At 35.0% G+C, this 22,366-nt stretch overlaps 1 protein-coding gene across 1 annotated transcript in view; it reads left to right on the top strand.

Annotated features, from left to right (window-relative positions):
* The window catches only part of TRIM14 (tripartite motif containing 14), a 38,246-nt gene extending 19,751 nt beyond the window's left edge, over positions 1-18,495 (top strand). Inside the window, exons 3-6 of the mRNA XM_031945557.1 lie at positions 5,513-5,746; positions 10,054-10,216; positions 12,095-12,187; positions 16,717-18,495. Coding sequence (XP_031801417.1) covers positions 5,513-5,746; positions 10,054-10,216; positions 12,095-12,187; positions 16,717-17,252 — 1,026 coding nt within the window. The 3' untranslated portion in view covers positions 17,253-18,495. The remainder of the gene's footprint in view (positions 1-5,512; positions 5,747-10,053; positions 10,217-12,094; positions 12,188-16,716) is intronic.
* The last annotated feature ends 3,871 nt before the right edge of the window (positions 18,496-22,366 follow it).

Below are 22,366 nucleotides of genomic sequence, written 5' to 3'. Positions count from 1 at the left end.
GACTTCACCAACAATGTATTGTATCCCAGTTTCCCCACATTCTTTCCAGCATTTATCATTATCTCTTCCTGTCAACATGAGGTCTTTGATTTCAATAAATTTACAATTAAGTGGGATAAAATTTCACAAGTAAAATTAACAAGTTTTACAGTATAAGTAGTTCTTAAAGGCAACAGAAAATGCTTTAGAAAATGTAAAAAGGTTAAACGATGATACAGAGTAATAGGGGCCGAAGAACCTAATTCTCCCAGCACAAGAAAGTAATGTCAGATCACATTCGGGGCAGTTAAGAGACATGTGGTTGGACATAAGTAACTTACAGCATTTTACCAATGATGATTTACATATAAGAAAAAAATGAAAGGGATCTCATTCAAGAGATATATGACCAAATAAGGTTATCCAGCTATGGATAATAGATGGATAGCCTGTATACTTCACCATTACCTTTGTATTATCTAAAAAAATTCAGAAGAAGCCCCCCTATCAAACCACTTTGTACATTGACTAAGTTCTTTATGGAAGAACTTTGGAAGGACATGAGCCAACAAAATGGCAGCATGTCTTAGTGTATAGAAAGCTTATCTCAGAGTCAAGAAGACCTGGTCTTATGTACAACCCTGGACAAGCTACTTTATTTCTCACTGTTACTCACAGGTAAGTCTAAAACTAAATTGCACAACAGTTGCCAATCTGCATTAGGTAGAAAGAGAATCCTCACAGGGAGTTCCCTATGCCAATTGAATTACAGATACAAACTAAAAGAACCAACAATTGAAACAGAAAAGGAGTGATCTGAGAAGTGCAAAAGGAGCAAAGGATTTACAGAAGCCAAGAGAGTGGAAAGTAGATGCAGAGGGGATAGGTAGAAGGTCAAATGCTACAGGAAAATCAAGAGGGATAAATCTAAGAAAGAACCAATGGGCTTGACAATAAAGAGATCATTCCTAAATTGTAGGGAATAATTTTAGCAATGGAAACCAGATTGCAGATAGTAGGAGCTAATCAACAGAGACACCAGATGTAGGCTACTTTTTAACATATGTTTAGCAATGAGAGAAGCTATAGTTAGCTCAGTAGGATAAGAAGCATTAATGAAGTTATTCTTAAAAGTGAGAAGAATTTGTAGTAGCACTTTCATTATAGCAAAGAACTGAAAAAAGATTTGTACCCATCATGAGGCATGGCTGGGAAAATTGCCATATATGGTCATATTAGAATACTATTGTATCATAAAATGGCCAAAGGGATAGATTTGGAGAAACTTGGAGAAACTTTGGAGAAACTAATGTGAACTGATGTATAGTTAAATGAGAAGAGACAGAAGAACAATTTGTTCAATTATTGCAATATTGTATAGGAAAATAACTCTGAAAATCTTAAGAACATGAATTAATTCAATGATCAATTACAAGTCCAGAAGACTGATGAGGAAACATTTTTCCCAAATGTTGGTAGAGAGGTGGTACATTATAGGAATAGAATAAGACTTGCATTTTCAGACACAGCAATTCGTTTTGTATGACTATATTTATTTGTAACAAAGAAGGTCTTTTAAATTTTTGGTGGGGAGAGAGAAGGATAATAATGATGCTTTTAAAAAATAGTAACAAAGAAGGGTCATTGATTAAAATTGGAAATGAACAGAAGATAGCAGAAGGTTCAAAAGAGGATTCAGAAAAGAGTAAACTGTAGGTCCTACTGTTTTACTTTAATATATGCTTTTAAAAGCTGTAGAAAATAAAAATATGCTGCTCTATATACAATCTTCTTTTCTCTGTTCTTTTTGTGTGGAAATATGCATGTTTGTGAAGTTCATAATGTCCAAAGACACTTTATTTTATTTTCATCATAGCTTTTTATTACATGGAAAGATAGTTTTCAACATTCACCTTTGCAAAATCTTGTGTTCCAAATTTTCCTCCCTCCCTTGCCCTTCCTTTCTCCCTCAAAGAGCAAGCAATCCAATATAGGTTAAACATGTATAATTCTTCTAAACATACCTCTATATTCATCATGCTGTGCAAGAAAAATCAGATCAAGAAGGAAAAAATACAAGAAAGAAAAAATAAGCAAACGCCTACAAAAAAGATTGAAAATACTATGTTTTGATCTACATTCAATCTTCACAGTTCTCTCTCTGGATGCAAATGCAGACGGCTCTTCCCATAATAAGTTTAAATGCCCAAAGGTATTTTAAAGAGAATTGAGAAGATCTGAACACAGAGGTGTCAGAGGTGGGAAGAGTTACTAGAAAGGGAGACATTGAAAATACATCCAAAATGCTTGAAGGAACAAAATCCTAGAGGAAAGAAATAGGGGGAGATGGAATAATTAGAGCAGGTGGGATAGTCATCCTTACACAGAAACAAACACCTCTTACTTTAAGACAGGAATAAAGGAATAAATTGAGAAGCTTTGAGTTTTGAAGGAAGGATAGTTAGATTGTTCATTCAAAAGATGACTTTACCCTTCTTAGTAATAAACATAGGTGAAATAATAAGCTTTTAGTATGGGAAAGAGAAAGGTATATTTGATGACAATTGGGAAAGGACTATTCAAAGAGAATTGAGAAGTTTGGGATGAATTACTTTGCAAAATGAAATAGGAAATCATTCAATGTGGGATAAAAGAATCGCCAAGAAACAATGACAATCCATCAGGAAAAATTTAAGCATAAATGTGGATTGACTTAGGGTTAGCCCAGGAGCAAGACAAGAAAAGCAAACAGGGAGAAAAGAATGAAGCAGGTGCATGATTAAGAAAATTTATGATTCAAATTCATACCTACAATAAGACACATTTAAGAAGAAGATAAATGTTTTATTGATTTATACAAAAAGCAAATGCATAGGTAATTTTCAGCAACAGCAGCAATAGCTAATAAGCCCTAATACTAATATAATTATAGAGATTCTAATGTAATTGTAAAAAAAAAATTTAGAAATGTTTGTAGAAATTGTAAGAAATATTTAGAAATGATGTAGAAAACATCACCAATTTGAGGAAGCACCAACTCCTGAGCCTCTCATCTGGGGGATCCTGGATTCTAGTTCCTCAGGGTTCCTAGTGGAAAAGTCTTGGGCAGAAAATGTTCTCCATGGATGAGATTATAAAGCTCATAAGGCATCCTGGTCATTTTTATGTTTGCTGCAAAGAAGAAGGCACTGTGTCCAGGGACTGTGTTATGATTCCTCACTTGGGTCTGGCCTAGGTCCAAGTGAAGCAGGACTCCTTTAAGAGTCAACATGTTTTTACAGGAACTTGGCTGAGTTTCTGCAAAACATTTGAGGGAAGCCATCAGGAGGTGGGCCAACTCCTACCCCACAACTTTTTCTGGCTTATAACCAGCTTCCCTGTTCCTCGGTCGTCAGGATTTAATCGGATTGGTGTTCAAATATGTGTCTTTAGAGGGACAGAAGATATGACAGCTTACATGTTGGACCTGTAGAGAGACATGAAAGAACTTCTAATCCATATTAACCATTCAGCAAGCAAGCAAATATTTATTAAAGGTGCTAAGTAGTAAGGATAAAAATGCAAGCCAAAATTAAAAAAAAAAAAAAAATAGTCCCTGCTCTCCAGGGAAAGATAGCACACAAAAGGGAGCTGAAAAGGGGAAAGGAAAGGGGGGAAAGGTACCTGAAAATACCTACAAGGGTAATAAAGGTGAATCTGGGGATCTTCACAAAATGGAGACTGCTGGAAGCATTCACCAGTGGGAGAAGGGGGAAGGCTTTATAGAGTGGGATGCTCCATGTTTAGTAGGCTACCAGGATAGTTGAATTTTCTGAAGTAGAAGAGGCCCCACGCACTGGGGGAAGTTCTAATATGAAACTATGTTGTTTTGAAGTCTAGGAGCTGGAAATGGGTTTGGGAAGGGGGAAATAGGAAATACTCAAATATGAAAATTAATGCAAGAAGGGAAGTTAAGTATTCAAGGGGGGTGATTATAGATCAATTCGACAAGTAGTCTGAACTTTCTCTAAGGAAACTGTTTCCCTTGAGAAGGGAATCTCTACAACCCTTCTGACCAGAGGTTGCTTGAAATCTGTTAAGATGGAACTTGTGGAAAGAAGTATAGTAGAAATTTGTTATAAACCAACATGTTACACTGTATATACCAAGACACAAACTAGACATAAGTCTAATACCATAAACAAATTAGGAGAGCAAGGAATAGTTTGTTTAATCTATGGAGATGGGAAGAATTTATGACCAAGTAGGAAATAAAGAATCAATTTTAAAAATTATATCAATTATATCAATACAATAAAAATTAGAAGAAAAACAGAAAGTTGGAGAAAAATTAAACTGAGTCAAATTTATAAAAGTACAAGTGATTCCTCAGTTGATAAAAGGTCAAAGAATAATAAACAGAGAGTTTTCAGATGAAGAAATCGAAATTAGATATAATCATAAAAAATGCTCTGGATCACTATTGAGTAGAGAAATGCAAATGAAAACAATTCTGAGGTGTTACTTTATACCTATCATATTGGTTATTATGATATAAAAGAAAATGAAAATTGGGACACTCATGCATTGTTAATGGAATCAGAACTGATCCAACCATTCTAGAGAGCAATTTGGAACTATGCCCAAAGGACTATAAATTGTGCATACCTTTTAATCCAGAAACACAAGTACTAGGTCTGTATCCCAGAGAGATTTTTTTTAAAAAGGAAAAATGACCTATTTGTACAAAAATATTTATAGCAGCTTTTTTTGTGGTGCAAACAATTGAAAATTGAAGGGATGTCCATCAACTGAGAAGTAGCTGAACAAATTGTGGTATATGATTGTTGTGAAATACTATTGTGCCATAAGAAATGATAAGCAAGATGACTTCAGAAAAACCAGAAAAACTTCTACAAAGTGAAGTGAGCAGAACCAGGAGGAGAAAATCTATACAGAAACAGCAGTTTTGTATAATGATGAATTGTGAGTGACTTAGCTATTCTCAGCAATATAGTGATGTAAGACAATTCCACAGCATTCATGGTGGAAAATGTTATCCACATCCAGAGAAAGAATTGGTGAAGTCTGAATGCAGAGAAAACCATACCATTTTCACTTTATTTTTCCATGTTTTCGTTTGGTCCATGTCTTTCACAATGTGACTAATATGGAAATATTTTTGCATGATTGAGCATGTAACCTATATCAAAATGCTTATTGGGGGAGAAGGGGGGAGAAGAAAATTTGGGACTCAAATTTTTTTTTTAAATGAATGCTTAAAATTATCTTTACTTGTAATTGGGGGGATAAATATTTTTTTTTAAAATGAAGGGAACTTGAAGGCTCAGGGAATGTTTCCAGGTTTCAGAGTATTTGCTATGCCTCTTACCCAACCACCCTTTCCTTTATCCCCTCTCTAATATACACAATATGTTCACTTCCATCCCTAATCGTGGGCATAATATTAGTCAGCCATGTATGCACATAACATATTCATAAACTGAGGAATAAATGATCAGCTAGAAAAATTTTTTAATCTTTTTATGTTTAGGAACATTCTGAAGCTGCCAAAATGTGGATAACAGGAAAATTTACTGAACTCCGGTTATTACTTGATGAAGAGGAAATGGCTGCAAAGCAATTCATTGATAAAAACACCCAACAGGCATTTAGAACATATGATGAGCAAGTGGAATTGTGCCATGAACGAATTAATAACATGAACAACTTTTCCTATAAAATCCAAAAAATACACCAACAAGAAGATCCTATTCAATTGTTACAGGTAACAGATTTCTGACTCTTAAGTCATCAACCACTAATTTTGGTTCATAGTGATTAGAATCTATATTTATATGGCATTTGGAGCACTTTAAGAATCTGTCTTTTTTGGGGTTTTTTTTCCTCTCAATTCATGCATTGGTGCACATAAGTTCAATTACAAATTCTATTCCATGATAAGAAAATGGGGCTGCTTGGAATATAGCATAAGAGTTCACTTACAGTATCATTTGCTAAGGAATCTTGGATTGGTCCAGACATCATAAAAAGACAGAACTCCTTTTTCATCTTTTTGTTGTTCAGTGATTTTACTCATGCCCTATTTATTCTTCACAACCCTATGGACCATTTTCTATGGGGTTTTATTGGCAAAGATAATGGAATGGTTTATCATTTCCTTCTCCACTGTCAAACAGAGGTTAAATGATTTGTTTAAGATCACACAGCAAGGAAGTTTCTTAGGCTGAATTTGAATTCATTCGTGACTATAACTAAGCCCAGAGCTCTATCTACTGTGCCACTTAGCTGCCCCACCTTTTCACCTGCTGGAGTGCATTCAGAAAATCATAAAATACCAAATATAAAGGGCAGAACAAGAAAGTAGCATTTAATCTCTAATTAATTAATTAACTAATTAATCTCTAAACTTATCATGCAGATAAGTATATACCCTGTATAGTTTATCTTAAAAATAATCAGACAATCCTATTCAGTCAATGGACTGTGAATAATTATTCAAAGCATGCAAAAATTCTCTCATTTTCCCTCTTTTTTGGGCTTATTACTATGTTTATATACACAAAAGTGGAATTTTTAGAGAATTGTTCCAAATGTAGATTAATTTGACTGTATCAGTGTCCTTCCTCCAAATGGTGGTGGGAACAGCATGATAGAATCACCTTCAGTTATATTTCCAGTAATAGGGAGTAGGATGATGGAAAGACCTTCTGGACATTTTTACCTGTTGGTATCTTCAGGGACTAGTTTCTCAGACGTACAATGTCTGAAGTAATTTCATCCAAGGGAATCAAACCCAGAGATTAAAAAAAAAATTCACTAGTCAAACTCACATTCAATTCAACAAACATTTTTTGTTTATTGTGTACCTAGGGTATTCAGTTCAATAATTCTTAATAATTCAATTCAATATTTTAATTTCAGTACCTATAAGTATAGCTTACTATATGTAATGCAGGGCAGCAAAGTGCTGCCTTAGAGCTTAGAGCACTGGGCTTGAAATCAAAAAGATACATCTTCCTGTGTTAGAATACAGCCTCAGAAAATTATTAGTTGTGTGACCCTGGGCTTGACTGTTTGCCTTAGTTTGTTCATCTGAAAAATGAGCCAGAGAAGGAAATAGTAAAACCATTCTAGTACTTTGCCAAGAAAACCCCAAATGGGATCATCGTGAAGAGATGGACATGACTGAAACAATTGAACAAAAACTTGTATTTAGTATAGCATGGAGTTCTGAATAGAGAGCTGACCCCAGAGGCAAGAGGATATGGATTCAAAACCTTGGATACTTCCTAGTAGTGTGGCTCTGGGCAAATCATTTAACCCTTTAGTGTCTGAGGCAGTTCTGAGAGACTATAAATGGCAGAACAGTTGCTGATCTACATTTGTGGAGGGAGTATTCTTGCCCAGAGTTTCCTACCCCAGTGAAATCGCCAGTGCAAGTCAAAATCTTTTCTGCAATTGGCTAAGATGACAGGAAAAGATAATGTTAAATGTTGGAGGGAATGTGAGAAAATGGGAATACTTAAGCCTTGTTGATGGAGTTGTGAACTGAGCCAATCATTCTAAAGAGAAATATGGAACTCTGTCCAAAAGGCTATAAAACTGTTGACCCAGGTGTTGATACACTTTGATCCAGCAGTGTCTCTACTTAGTATGTATCCCAAAGAGACCATTAAAAAGGGAAAAGGACACTTAGCAAGTAGGGAATGGGTAAATAAGTTAAGGCATATGAATATAATGGAATAGTCTTCTTCTGTAAGAAATGATGAGCAAGCTGATTTCAGAAAGTCTGGAAAGACTTCTAGGAACTAATGCTGACTGAAATGAACAAAATCAGGAGAACATTGTTCTCAGTTACAGCAAGATTATGTGATGGATGATCAACTGTGACAAATTTAGCTCTTCTCAGCTATGTGGTGATTCAAGACAATTCCAACTGACGGGATAGAAAATGCCATCCTTATCCTGAGAGAGAACTATGGAGACTGAATATAGATTGAAGCATACTCTTTTCACTATTTTTGTTTGTGTTTACTTTCTTGCGGTTTTTCTTTTGCTTTGATTTTTCTTACACAACATAACAAATATGAAAATATATTTAAAAGGATTGTACATATTTAACCTACCTCAGATTGTTTTCTCTCTTGGGAAGGGGAGAGGGAAAGGAGGAAATGAGAAAAATATGGAAATCTTACAAAAATAATGTTGAAAACTATCTTTACAGGTATTTAGAAAAATTAAGTACTATTGAGGAAAAAGAAATAATCTGAAATCATTTCACATAAAAAACCTTCTCTGCAATCTTTAATCTCAGTTGCCTAGAGCACTGAGAGATGAAACATTTTCCCAGAGTCACACAGTCATTATATACTAGTGGAAGAACTTGATCCCAGGTCTCCCTAGCTTTGAGCCAGTTTTCTTTTTTTTTTCTTTTTTCTTCTTCTTTTTTATTTGTTTTGCATTTAAATTTTATTTTTTTAGTTTTTAAAAGCTTTTTATTTATTATTATTATTTTTGCTGAGGCAATTGGGGTTAAATAACTTGCCTAGGGTCACACAGTTAGGAAGTATTAAGTGTCTGAGGCCAAATTTGAACTCAGATCCTCCTGACTTCAGGGTTGGTGCTCTATCCACTGGGCCACCTAGCTGCCCCAAAAGCTTTTTATTTTCAAAACATATGCACAGATAATTTTTCAACATTGCCCCTTGCATAGCCTTGTGTTTCAGATTTTCCCCTTCTTCTTCCCATCCCCTCCCTTAGATGGCAAATAATCCAATATATAACATATACGTTATATATGTTAAATGCAAATATGTGTAAATATATTTATATAATTCTCTTGCTGCACAAGGAAAATCAGATCAAAAAGAAAAGTAAATGAGTAAGTAAACCAAATACAAGTGAACAACAACAAAAAGAATGAAAGGAGAAAAAAAGATAACATAGCATGTGCTGATTTACATTCAGTATCCATAGTTCTCTCTTTGGATGCAGATGGAATTTTCCATCCAGAATTTCTTAGGATTGTCCTGGATCATTGAACGACTGAAAAGACCTAAATCTGTCATAGTTGATCATCCCTTAGTCTTGCTGTTACACTGTATAAAGTTTTCCTTGTTCTTCTTGTTTTGCTCAATATCGGTTCTCATTTGAACCTCTCAGCAACTCTGTGCAGCAGGTACTGAAAATTTGTTATTCCTATTTTATAGATGTGGAAATTGAGACCTAGAGAGGTTAATTAACTTGTCCATGGTCTTATAAGTGTCATAGGCAGAATCTGCAAGATTACTTGTCTCCTACTCCAGTACTCTATCCTTTACCCAACACTGTCTCTTGACACAGACAATAACTCTTTTGCAATCTAGTAGAGGATTCTGGGAGTTATCATGACAGAAATATTCATTAGCACTGGCTTTTCCCAATGCCTGGAATGCTGCCTTCCTAACTTCTGCATCACGGAATCACCATTTTCTTTAAGACTCAGTTCCAGCACTACTTCTTCTAAGAGGCCTTTTCTGGTCCCATTCCATCCCTCTTCCTTCACTTGGTAGTACCGACCCCTTTAAGGTCACCCTGCACCTACTTCTATTTCTTTTGTATGCTCTAATTTATGTATGATGTCCCCTGCATTAGAATGTAAGCTCCTTAAGAAGAGGAATGTTTTTCTTTTATTTTGATTCTATATCCCCAGTATTCAGTATAGTGTCTGGTGAATGGTAAGCTTTTAATAAATTCTTGTTGATTGACAGATTGATGAGCCTCATCACACTAACCTGGTATTTGAATGATAGACACTCTGTAGCCTAACTCAAAGCCTTTCCAGCCAGTAAAAACCTATAAATGCTTAAACCCTCATAGAATAAATTTTTGGAACATAGGGTGATTTCCACACCACAGTGAGGCAACATGGTAGGAGTTCAGTGGCAGGATTCCAAGCTAAATAACATGAAACTCAGCAGGGTGAATGGGTATCTGGGTTTTCTTGGTAAGAAGGTATAATAAGAGCAGTGTTATTCTTTTCCCTTTCACAAATTTGTTTAAACAAAATATAAAATCAGTTGTTTCCTTTAGGAATATACAGCATCAGAAAAGGAAATGATGCAGCAGATGATTCCTACAGAATTATGCTATCCAATACCTGTCACATTTGAGCATGCTAAGACCTATTATAGGAACTTATCCACAGCTGTTTTTACCACTCTACAGATGTCACTGGAAGTGCGCCTTAAAGAAGGTAAACCACTTTTATATAACTTAATTTCTTTGCAGGCAATCCAGAATACTTTTCCTATCTGACATATGCCAGGTCTCTTGATCCCAGATTAATCTGCCAAACTAACCTTTCTAAAATGCTTTTCATCATGACATTCTTTTGCTTTAAAAAGTTTAATGGTTTCAAAGACCTACAAGATAAAACCCATATCCCTTGGTTCTGCACTGAAGACCTTTCAAAATCTGGTCCCAAACTGTCTTTATTCATTCTACTACAATTTTTAAAAGAAATCCTCTTCTGTAGCCCAATTCTCCTGATTACCATCTTCTTTGCCTCGTTCATGCAATTTCCCCTGTCTTTCTTCAGTCATTCATTCATTCATTCAGTAAACATGTATTGAAATCTACCAAAGGAGGAAGTACTAACAGTAATATTCCTTTATAAGTAGAAATGTTAAGATAACTAGAACTAAGAAAATAGTTACCTGGGTCTTTTCTATTTTTGAAAATTCAATTTATTTGGCAAATATTAAGTGACAAATATTAAGGGATATACAGACAAAATTGATAAGAGATTCTGCCTTTAAGAGGTTTATGTGTTTTTGGTGCTCATAAACCTATGCAACACAAAGAGTGGGCAAGGATCTGGTATACTATTAGTTCCTTTTCTGGATTGTTTGAAATAATTTTAGAGAACAAAGTAAAAGAACAACAAAAAGATAAAAGCAGAATAAAAATAAAATAAATCTTTCTAGGAAAAAATACCTTAAAGAAAAATGAAAATATCGATGGAAACAATGAATAAAGAAAAAAAAGAAACATACAATACATAAACATCCAGGGGAGAAGTAAAAGAAAGCAAGCAGTCTCCAGAAGGTTAAATAATATAGAAATAAGATACACAAAAATACAAATATATCTACTCCAAGAATTTCTGAAATATTCAATAAGCAATACAATGTTCTACCAACACTAAGTAGGGAGTAAAGGGGGAGCAAAGGAAGGATGGAACAAAGGAAATAAAGAGGAAAAGAAGAGGAGAGAGGAGAAGGAAGAAAAAGAAAGAAGAAAGGGAAATGAAGGAGAGAGGAAAGAAAAGGAAAAGGGAAAGGGAAGGAAAACAAAGAGGAGAGAAGAGGGAATGTGAAAGCAGAGAAGGAAGAAGAGAGGAGTAGAAAAGAGAGAAGTGAGGGGAAGGGATGGGGAAAAGAAAAGAGGAGATATGGGGTATGAGGGGGGAGAAGAGAAAAAAGAAGAGAAGATGGGGAAAGGAGAGAAGGGGGAAAAGAAAGGAAATGGGGAAAGGGAAAGGGATGAGGGGTTGAGGAAGAAAAGGAGAAGCATGAAAAAGGAATAGGGAGGGGAGAAGAACAGAAAGGAAGAGAGATGATATCACCTATTCTTTGTAATTTCTTCTTGATAGAGTAAAAAAAGCATGCATCAGTATCACCCAGATACCACAGATGTAAATCATACTATTGATCCTAAATTTATCTGCCTGTAAAAAAAAAAAAAAAAGCTTGCTATCTGACCCTACCTCATTTATAAAATATTTGTGCCCACCATCTTGCTATTTTATATGTGCCTAACCATTCTCTTCCACCTTAATTTCTTAGGAACTATCAACCCTATCTAACTCCTTCTTATTCTAATTTCTAAGACTTTTTTTGACTAAAATAGTCTCTATTTATTATCTGGTACAGATTGAGACTACCTTCAAGTATTAGGACCAGTAAATATGATTTTCTTCTCCTCCAAATGTCTTCCTCATATACTCACAATATAGTAAAGTAACATTTTATTTGTCAGGAAAAAAAAAATCTAAACCTCTACAAACTGTCTAGAATAGGTGAGTTGTTTTTTTGAGTGCATAATAAAAGTCTCTTGTAATTTTTTATAGACACCTGCTGCCAGCTTTCTGTATCTTCCAAGATAAAACCTGGTACCCTGCTGAAAACACTTTACACACCTGAACGTTTACTCTTCTTAAAATGTAAGGTAACTTTAATGTGTAAAGGAATACAGAATAGCATAAGACCATAAATTTTTGGCATAAATGTGTAACAGTTCCTACTTTTTACATAAAGATTGAGACAGAATATCCTTTCATCATTTTAAAATGCTTTCCATGTCAAAACAAAGTATTTTAGTTGCATTTTAAAGCATTAGAATCAATATTGGTCATGGAAAGTCAAACTTGGTCCACAGCACCCTGTACCAAACTCTCAGAAGAAACTTAAGGGTGATGAATGCAAAGTCCTGCAACTCAGGCTCTGAAAATCAACTGGGCCCGCACAGTGATATGATATGTATGCTATGAGTTAGAATGGCCCCTGACCTTTACTGGTTATGTGACCCTAAACATATCCTTAACTTCTCAGTACATTGTAAGTTGCAGAAGAATTGATATACAATAGTAGAAGGAATTTTCCCACCAGAAGTTTAGAGACAAGCCCAATAATAATAAAGAGAAGGGAAATGAAGAATGTTATTATTAATAAACTAAGTTTTCTCATAAAGAAATTCCTTGTACTGATGAAATCATTAGTTTAGATCTACGCCCAAAAAAGTACTTTGGATACAGATGCAAATCATTATTCAAGAAACACCCTAAATCTCTCCAAAGATATCATGACAAATAGATAAACTGATCCTTCATAATTATTCTGGTCTACATGATGAAATAACAATGATAAAGAATATCTTTTAATCCATTTTTAAACTGTATTGATATAGGTTGAAATAGGGTGGGAGTCAGGCCTAATAGTATGTGCTGAACAGAATCATAGTATATTAGAGGTATAAAGGACCTTAGAGGTCCTTTCCAATTGATGAGAAGATCAAGACTTAGCCTAAAGAATTAGTCTGAAGTCATGTTATAAGCAAATTGCAGAATAAAGACTAAAATCCAGGTTTCTGGATTCAAATTCCAGTGCTCTCTCTAGCTATGTCATTGTGATGTCCACTTTGGGATGGCATTAACAGGACTGAATTTAAATATAATTAGTTTATCATTGCAAGTTTCTGAAGGCTTTCCAGGTAAAAGTATCTGAATACCTACAGAGTGTGATAATGTCAAGAAGAGGAGGAAGATAAGTAGGAACTTATTCTATGAACTAATGTGGTCTTTCCTGAGTAGGAGGGAGTTGAAGGGAAGAGTTCATAAGTGACAAAGGGAAGAGAAGCTATATTTTCATAGTTCTGACAGAAACAGAATGTTTTGAATTACTTTTTACAAAGTATGAAAAATTACTTCAGAAGTTACACATACTCAGATTAAGAACCTTAAAGTGTCACACTGAGTCAGATTCATAACTCATCCAGTTCAGCATTCTACCTCTCACAGTGACATCAAGGGACAACCATAAAAGGACATTATTAGAGACAGTGTGATTGAGTTCTTCCAGCTTTAGAGTCATGGAGACCTGGGTTCAAGTTCTGCCTTTGCCTATATAGACAATGTGATACTAGGCAAGTCCCTTAATATTTCAATGCTGCAATACATGATTATAAATTGCAAAGCAGAAGTCGTCAGAATTCAGGAAGAACTTTTTCAGTAGATATTTGCTCTGCCAATGAAATACAGTTCCATTTCAGAGAGAGAGAGAGACAGGGGAACAGGAAGGAAGGAAGGAAAGGAGATAGGCAGGGGAAAAGGAAAAAAGTAAGGGATGGAGGGAGGGAAGAAGAGAAAGAGGGAGGGAGAGAGTGTGGAAGCAAGGAAGGGAGGAAAGGAAGGGAGGAAAAGAAGGAAGGAATAGAAGGAGGGAAGAAAAATAGAGAGAAGGACGGAGGAAGGGAAGGAAAGAAAGAATGAAGGGAAAGAGGGAGAGAGGAAGGAAGAATGGAAGGAAAAAAGGAAGGATGGAAGGAAAAAAGGAAGGAAGAAAGGAAGGAAAGAAAGAAGGAAGGAAGTGTGAGGGATGTAGAAGACTCTTACCTAAAATGACTACTCAGAGATCACTCAGTAGAAAGCAGAAAAGTTATTTATTAATAAATTCTCATGAGAACAATCAATTCTACAGCGAGGAGGGAAAGAGAGAAAGCTTGCAGTAGAAGGGCTAAAGATTTAGGAAAGATATACAGTTTTTATAGATTTGGTTACAAAGGATTACATCATAGGTTGGGGAGCATTGAGAAATAGGTGCCTTCTCCCCTGATTGAATGTTAAACATTGGTGCCAAAGGCAGATTAGAATGGATGCTTTATTTCCCTGATTCCAAGAGGAATAATCAGTCAGACCTTCAAACTTCAGATTACTGAGCTGATGGCATTTAATAATCTAAATATTGATAACACTGAATAAGAATAAATGCCATCATTTCTGGTTAAGTAAATATATCTAAAGTTTTAAGTAAATATTGGCTTGCACACACTGTACTTATGCAGGTCATAGAGACATAGAAATAATAAAAAATACAGAAAAAGAATTTAAACATTCCTGTAAGTTCTTCGCTTTATCTCTCCATTCCACACAGAAGGAAGAAAGAAAGGAAGGAAGGAAGAAAGGAAAGGAAGGAAGGAAGGAAAGAAGGAGGGGGGGAGGGAGGAAGGAAGGGAGGGAGAATGGAAAGAAAAAAGGAAGGATGGAAAAAAGGAAAGAGATGAAAGGGAGGAAGGATGGAAGGAAGGAAAAACCTGCTCCCAAAAAAAAAAGAGCAATATTTTCTTCCCTGATAGCAGTATGTATAGCAGAAAAAGTCCAGAATTGAGGGTTAGACGGCAGTTTGAGTTCCAGATCTATCTGTGTGGTCAATTCACTTAACTTCTTTGATTCTCAGCTTCTTAAACTATTAAATGAGAATGGTAAAAACCACTTTAAGAGACACTGGGATATGGTGGATAGAGTTAGGAAGAACTCAGGTCAAGTCTCATCTTTGGTATATCATGTGACCCTAGAGAAGTCATTTAATTTAATTTCTCAGGAACACCAAACAACTCTCTAAGACAACATGTTGCAGAATAGTGAATGGGTTTTCGTGAATTAATGAATTCATAAGTTCCAAGCCTAATAATAATAGTGTGGAAGAATAGGAGGAACCCTGTAAACTTATATGTATGTTGAGAGAATCAAATGAAACCCAGTCTGTGAAAACAAACATCAAAATAAGGTGATGTGCTGTTGTCAACTTGAAAAGGTCAGGAGTATCCCAAAATATGCTAATCTCTCTTAAAATGGATTTTCCATTAGTTTGATTTTTCTAAATACCTTTTTTAAACCTTTTTTTGTATATTGTTTTCCAACTCTTACCACTACCTTGTGGGTAATGAATTCCATAAATGAACAATTGTTCTTTATAGGATCCCCTTTGTGTGTTCTAAATCTATCTTTTTCTGGCTTGAAGAGGAATCTCTGCTTCTAGAGCTATGATTCCAAGATTTGATGAATAACATTTATGAATTTAAAAATTTCGTGTCCTCCTTCCTCTATAGCCTTATTCTTTCCAAACTTGTCTTTTTTTAGCCTGTTCTCATTTTGCAGAATCTCAGAGTTGGAAAGAATGTCAAAATCCATCTAGTCAGTATTTGGCCAAGTTTCTCCCCTATAAAATCTGTTCATATTGCTTGACAATAAATAAGAAGACATCCACTGTCTCCTAAGACAACCTATTTAATTTTGGGATAATTCTAAGTCTTGGAAGTTTTTCTTTACATTAGTCTTAAATCTGTCTTGACAGTTTTTGCCAATTAAAAGACAACTTGAAGTAGATGGATGCTAAATCCTGAAATCAGAACATGTAGATTCAGTTTCCTCATCTATAAAGTGAAAATATTGAACTAATGGCCCATGACATCTTTTTCAGTTCTAAATCTACCCCATATTCCTACTTCTGTCCTCTGGAGCAGAGCATCACAAGTCTAAAGTCTCTTCCATAAGACTGATCTTTAAAGACTTGAAGAAAGCTATTATTTCTTGACCTATCACCCCTACCCTGCCTGCACTCCCTAAGCTTTTCTTCCCAGGCTCAATATCTTTACTTCCTTCAATTAATCCTCCTATAACATGATTATAACAACCTTCGATGCCCTAGTCTCCCTTTCCTGGGTGCTCTCCAGTTTATCAATATCCATCCCAAAATGTAGGACCCAATGCTAAACATAGTATAAAATACTGCAGGATAATGGAGTGATGGAGAAGAAAAAAATAAATCACAAAACTTAATAAATCCCTGATGATTTAGCAACTCATTTACAATTACAATCCCATTTAATGATCGTAATTCTTCATGATGATGTCTGTAATGATTTCAAGATTCTCATTCATTGAAGGACGAGCCAGATTTTTTCTCATGTACCAGAAAAAAAAAAAAAAACATAAAAAGCATTAAAAAAAACCACTTGATACAATTTAGAAAGTCTTTCAGCACATCTTGGAGTAAAACCAAGATTAAGTACAATTACCCAGAACATTCTTTTCTGAATGTTTCTAATTATTCAGATGTGTTGTTACTGTTGTTGTTGTTGCTTTACCATATTTTGGAAGGAATGGATGATTTGTTTGGGGTATTTTCTTTTAAACAGATGCCAGAATCCCAACCCTGGAACCAGACACTATGCATTCCCGGCTACGTTTGTCTGATGACCGTTTGACAGTGACCTGTGTTTTGATTAGCAAGATTCAATTATGTAATCCCCAAAGGTTTGATAAACTGTGGCAGGTGCTGAGCCGGGACTCTTTCTTTTCTGGGAGTCATTACTGGGAGGTGGATTTGCTCAAGTCTGGGTTAGGATGGTGGATAGGAGTAGCCTATTCTTCTATTCAACGCAAAGGAGATTCTGAAGCCAGTCGTTTGGGGTTTAATAGAGAATCTTGGTGTATAAAAAGATTTGATCTAGAATACTGGGCATTTCATAATGGAGAAAGGACACGAATAACAACAGACAATGATCCTGAAAAGATCGGAATTTTCCTGGACTACGAGGCTGGAATTCTCTCTTTTTATGACGTAACATGTGGTATGACACACTTGCACACATTTAACTCAAGATTCCAAGAGCCGCTTTATCCAGCATTGAGGTTATGGGAAGGATCTATAACCATACGGAAGTTGCCATAGGGCCCACCTAATCCTAGGAGACAGCTGATCCCAGCTTAAGTGATGAAGGGCATAGGAAGGTACTCTTTTTGTGCTATAATGAGAATAATAATGGTAGTAACTAACATTTGTACAGCACTTAAAAGTTTGCAAAGTAGTTTATGTACACATTATTTCATTTGAATCTCACAGGAATCCTGTGAGATAGATACTCTTGATATTATTATCCCATTTTACAGATGTGGAAATTGAGATCCACTGACTTCCTCATGATCGGATAGTTAAAATATTGGAGGAGAAATATGAAGCCAGATCTTGCCAATTCCCAAGTTCAGAGCTCTGTCCCCTATGTTGTCTTGAGAGTAGGGATAGCAAAGCCACTGACTGTTTTTCAGCCCTCTAGCACCATCCATCTTTTTGTCCAATCAAACATATAATCAGATTAGCAAGTCTCTGTGAAGGAAAACAAAGATGTGGATAGCGTTGTTGCAAACAATTTTGTGGTATGTTTAAAGCAAGCATGAAAGTTTAAAGCTATTACTTTAGGCTGTATAAGAATATGGATATGTCAAGTGCAATAGCTAAGGATGCTAGAGAGTAATGTTTATTAGTACTAACTAATAGTAATAACTGTTGGCATAAACATTACTATTTTATACTAGGTATTAACACTAGGTACTAATGTTTATCACTATTAACTAGTAGTAATAACTATTAGCTTTAAAATTACTATTAGTGTTATTAAACCAGATAGTAATGATAATGTTAGATAGTGATATTTATATATAATACTACTAACTGCTAACATTACTAGTAATATTAATATACTAGGTAATAATGTTAATGCTAGGTGGAAATGTTATGACATAAAACAAAGAAAAAGAGATTAGGCCCAGAATATTCAATCCATTCCTTTACAATATAAGCCTTGAAGATTGCACAGTACTTCACTAACCTTCAACCTGGAATGGATATCTCACTACTTTATGCTGATGTTTTATTCAGCTGACCAAATTGTTCATGTAGATAAAAGGAGACTCCAAAAATGTGATATTGTATTAGAATTACTAGTAGTTTGTGTAACTGCAGACTCGAAACTAAACAGAAAACTTAAAATGTAACTTAAAATATGTCTTAGATTGATGGACTGCATATAGGTCATTCTAATCAAGAATGTTGGTATCTGGCAAGTAGATGAGCAAATTAGAAAAATTAAGGGGAAAAAACCTGTCATACGAAATCAAATAAACTGAATTTTTTCTGATTTGTAGTTTCTTTCTTTTTTTAGAGTAGTACCCTCCAATTTTATTTTAAATAACATTTTAATTTTTCCCAATTACATATCAAGACAATTTTTAGCATTTATTATTATAAGATTTTGTGTTCCAAATTTTTCCTCCCTACCCTTCCCTCTTCTGAGAATAACAGGCAAATTCATGTAGGTTACATATGTACTATCATGATACACAGTTTTTATAAGGGACTTAATAGCTTTTGACATTTATTCATTCAGAGTTTTTGACATGGGCAAAAAATTGGCAAGACCTGATTCAATAAAGTAAATGATTCTTTCTTATGTCTTAAAATCCAACATGTCATACTCCTTAGGTCTCTAGGAAAAAGAGTTTATCTACATGGGATTTAAGATTACTGTAGGGCTCCATTAAAGATGCCCAAATTTCAGGTTTGACAATCTGACTAGCATTTACAAGGAAGGGTCTATCTCAACATACAAAAAAGAAAGAAAAACACGCAAAAAAATTTAAAAATGAATTTAAACAACTAAAGAAAATAAAGAAAAAGAAAGAAGAAAAGAACTTTCTCTCTTAGAGGAAAAGTCTAACTAGCTTCCAAAGTATGTATAGCTCTTTTAGCAGAGATTAGGTTCCTAATCTGTGGGTCAACTGAAAGACCTCCCCCTCCCCCCACACACACACACTTGAGAACCAAACCAACCTGGGTGAAATTTCCAGCACAATAGACAATCCCAGTTGGGATAACAGATTCCCCAGTGCATCATGTACCAGTGAATGGGAAAACCATATAAAGACCCAGACAAAATTTTTTCACAGGTCCCTACGACACATAGAACCCTCCATTTTCCTCTGTTGGATTCCTTCAATGTTAATTAACAAAATATTTCAAATTAGAAGTTAAAATGCATATCATAAAACAAGCACATTTGCTCAATAAGAAAGCAAAGTCAGATGAATCCCAAACACATGTGAAGCTCCCAAAAGAGGTTAAGTATTCAAGGGTGATGAGAATCAGCCTTTCAGATCCTGGAACATGTCCCCAAATATAACAAATGTAACAACCAATTTCACAAGAGACGATTGGGGTACTTCCTTTCCCTAAGGTATCCTCTGGCCTGTGGAGTCATGTGTAGCCGCATTGATCAGTCTTTAAATCTTTTAAAAGCTGTTTTTCTTTACAGTGTTATAGTTATTATATAAATTATTTTCAAGGTTCTGCTCATTTCATTCTGCAACAATCCATAACTAGTTATCACGTGACAGAAAAGTTAGTAAGATACATTCTCCATAAGAGAAATGTTTTAAGCTGGTATCATATCTGTCCATTTTGAAATACCTTGGAATGATGAGAATTCAGCAGAGTCTCTGGCTAATCTTTAATCCGCCTACTCCAGTACTGACCCAATTATTGTAAAACTTGGTAGGTTTGTCAATCAATGGGGGGAAATAGTCAAGCTAAACTTCTCCTTCAACTTCTTTCACTTAGCAAAATACTTTTTACCCTGTGGCGATAAATAGTAGAGGCACCCCAGACTCTCATTTTTACCCCCAGAGCTCCATGGAAAGGGAAGCCTTTTATATATGCTGTGGTTAATTTTACCACAAGTTATCCCAAGAACAGACATGCTAAATCCCTGACCTCTAGAGATGCACACTGAAGGACAATTAAAAAGGACTAAATGTCTCCCAGGGGAAAAGTGGGCAAATCTTAATCCCAAAGAGAAAAATAGAATCTACACAAAATCAAACCAAAAGTTCATCAGACTAACAAAGTTGACAGGTTGAGAAAACAGGATTTTCTACTGCAAATGCAAAATCTTGAAAAATCTGCAGCAAAAACAATAGACAAAACCACTAAGTAGCTTTGATACCAGGAATCAGAGAGGTGAGTGTTTCTGTGTTCCCCAACTCAAAACTATGTTCATGTATGGGAATAATGTGCCAGCTATGGCCCTACCTCAAGCAAGGGTTCTTAATCTGAGATCCCTGAACTTGCTTTTTGAGATTTTTTTTTATTTTGATAACTATATTTCAATATAATGGGTTCTTTTTAATCCCATGTATTTTATGTATTAAAAAAGAGTCCATTGGTTTCACTATACTACTAAAAGCATCCATCATACAGGATAAGCTAAGATCCTCTCCACCACTGCATCACCACTACCATGGAACTCTCAACTGTAGCCTTGATCTTCACCCCAGAGTAACAGAAGTTCTTGAGGAAGATTCTCTTATACTTTAAATTTCCTTTAATATTATTAGATTGACATTCTAAATTACTCTCTGGAACTAGGGGGTGTTTAGGGAAGGATATGATAACAAAACCTCCAGAGTGAAAGGTTAACACCTTCCCATAAATGGATTGATAAAGGCTTTATTGTTCTTTACTCTTCCTTTAGATTGTAAACTCCTTGAGGGCAAGGACTGTCATTTGCCTTTTTTTTTTTTGCAAAGATTAGATGACCATTTGTAAGGAATGTTGTAGTTTTTTGGTTTTGTTTGTTTTTAAGTATGGGTTGACTAAATGACTTCTGAAGTACCTTCAAACTGAATTTCTGTTTTTCTAAAATTAGAAAGACAGTATAGAATATGTCTAAACAAACTATAATAACCATCATCGGTCCTCTCTTTTGTGTAGTTTCACAAACTTAATAGGTGGGTCCTATTTTTTATAGATTATAGAAAAATAAGTACTGTAAAACCACAATCATATTCCAGTGACATCATTTTGGAACTATATAAGCCTGTTTCCCCTACCATTAATCTCTTCTCCTTTTGAATCTGTCCTACTCACAGCTATTCCAATTATACTAACTTTAAAACTGTGATGGACTCCTTAAATTAAGTCCAGACACTTCAGTTTGTAGTTCAAAGCTTCCACAAATGTGACTAACTTTAATTTACAAGCCTTACTCCTATTACTTGTTTTATGCAATTTACAAACTAGACTACTTTTTCTTTCCTGATCATGTTATTTTCCTACCTCCATGTCTTTACTCATGTTTCCCTCCCCCCTAGAATTTGTTTCCTTCCTCCACCTCTATATTTATGTGTCAAAAGCTTATTCTTCCTTCAAAATTCTGTTCATGTTTTGGCTCTTCCATGACCATACAGGGTCTTTCTCTTCTGAACCCTCATAATCCTTTTCCTCTTTTTATGGCCTTTATGTCAAAGTCTAATATTGAGAGTAGTCAAGGTAGATAGCTAATTTTAGAATATAGTACACAGGGGAATTGAGGAATAGGACTTAATGTCATTTTTTTATAATTGCATATATGTGTGTACCATATATGTATGTGTGTATATATTTATACATATAAATATGTATGTATATATATTCACTTCAGAAAATTCCACTTTAAATGGCATAGTTATTTGTTTCTAACATTAGTCAAATTGCATTTGATCTAGGGAAGGTACAAAGTCTTGGGTAGATAAGAAACAGAAACTTCCTTAAAATATAACAAATATACCATGCTTCTCATCTAGTTATTTGTAGACTTATCCTCCTGTCAAACTGTAAACTATGGCAGAAATAGAAAAAAATATGTTTTATATGTCTTTATATTTCCCACAGATACCCAGGGTATGTAATATATAAGCCAAATAACCAAGAAGAGAGCTTTCTTGGAAGGAAGACCTTCAAATCTTGCCACTGACACAAATTGGCTGTGTGACCCAGGGAAAATCATTTAACCTTTTAATGCTCCAGGAAACTTTAGGGTACAAGATAGGTCTGTATCCTAAAAGAGATTTTTAAAAAAGGAGGACTTATATGTACAAAAATATTTATAGCAGTTCTTTTCTGGTGGCAAAGAACTGGAAATTGAGAACACATCAATTAGGGAATAACTGAACAAATTGTGGTATATAATTGTG

This window comes from Sarcophilus harrisii, chromosome 1, assembly GCF_902635505.1.
Source record: "Sarcophilus harrisii chromosome 1, mSarHar1.11, whole genome shotgun sequence".
NCBI lineage: Eukaryota > Metazoa > Chordata > Mammalia > Dasyuromorphia > Dasyuridae > Sarcophilus > Sarcophilus harrisii.
The sequence above is the reverse complement of the archived record's forward strand: the minus strand, read 5'-3'. Positions and strand labels throughout refer to the sequence as shown.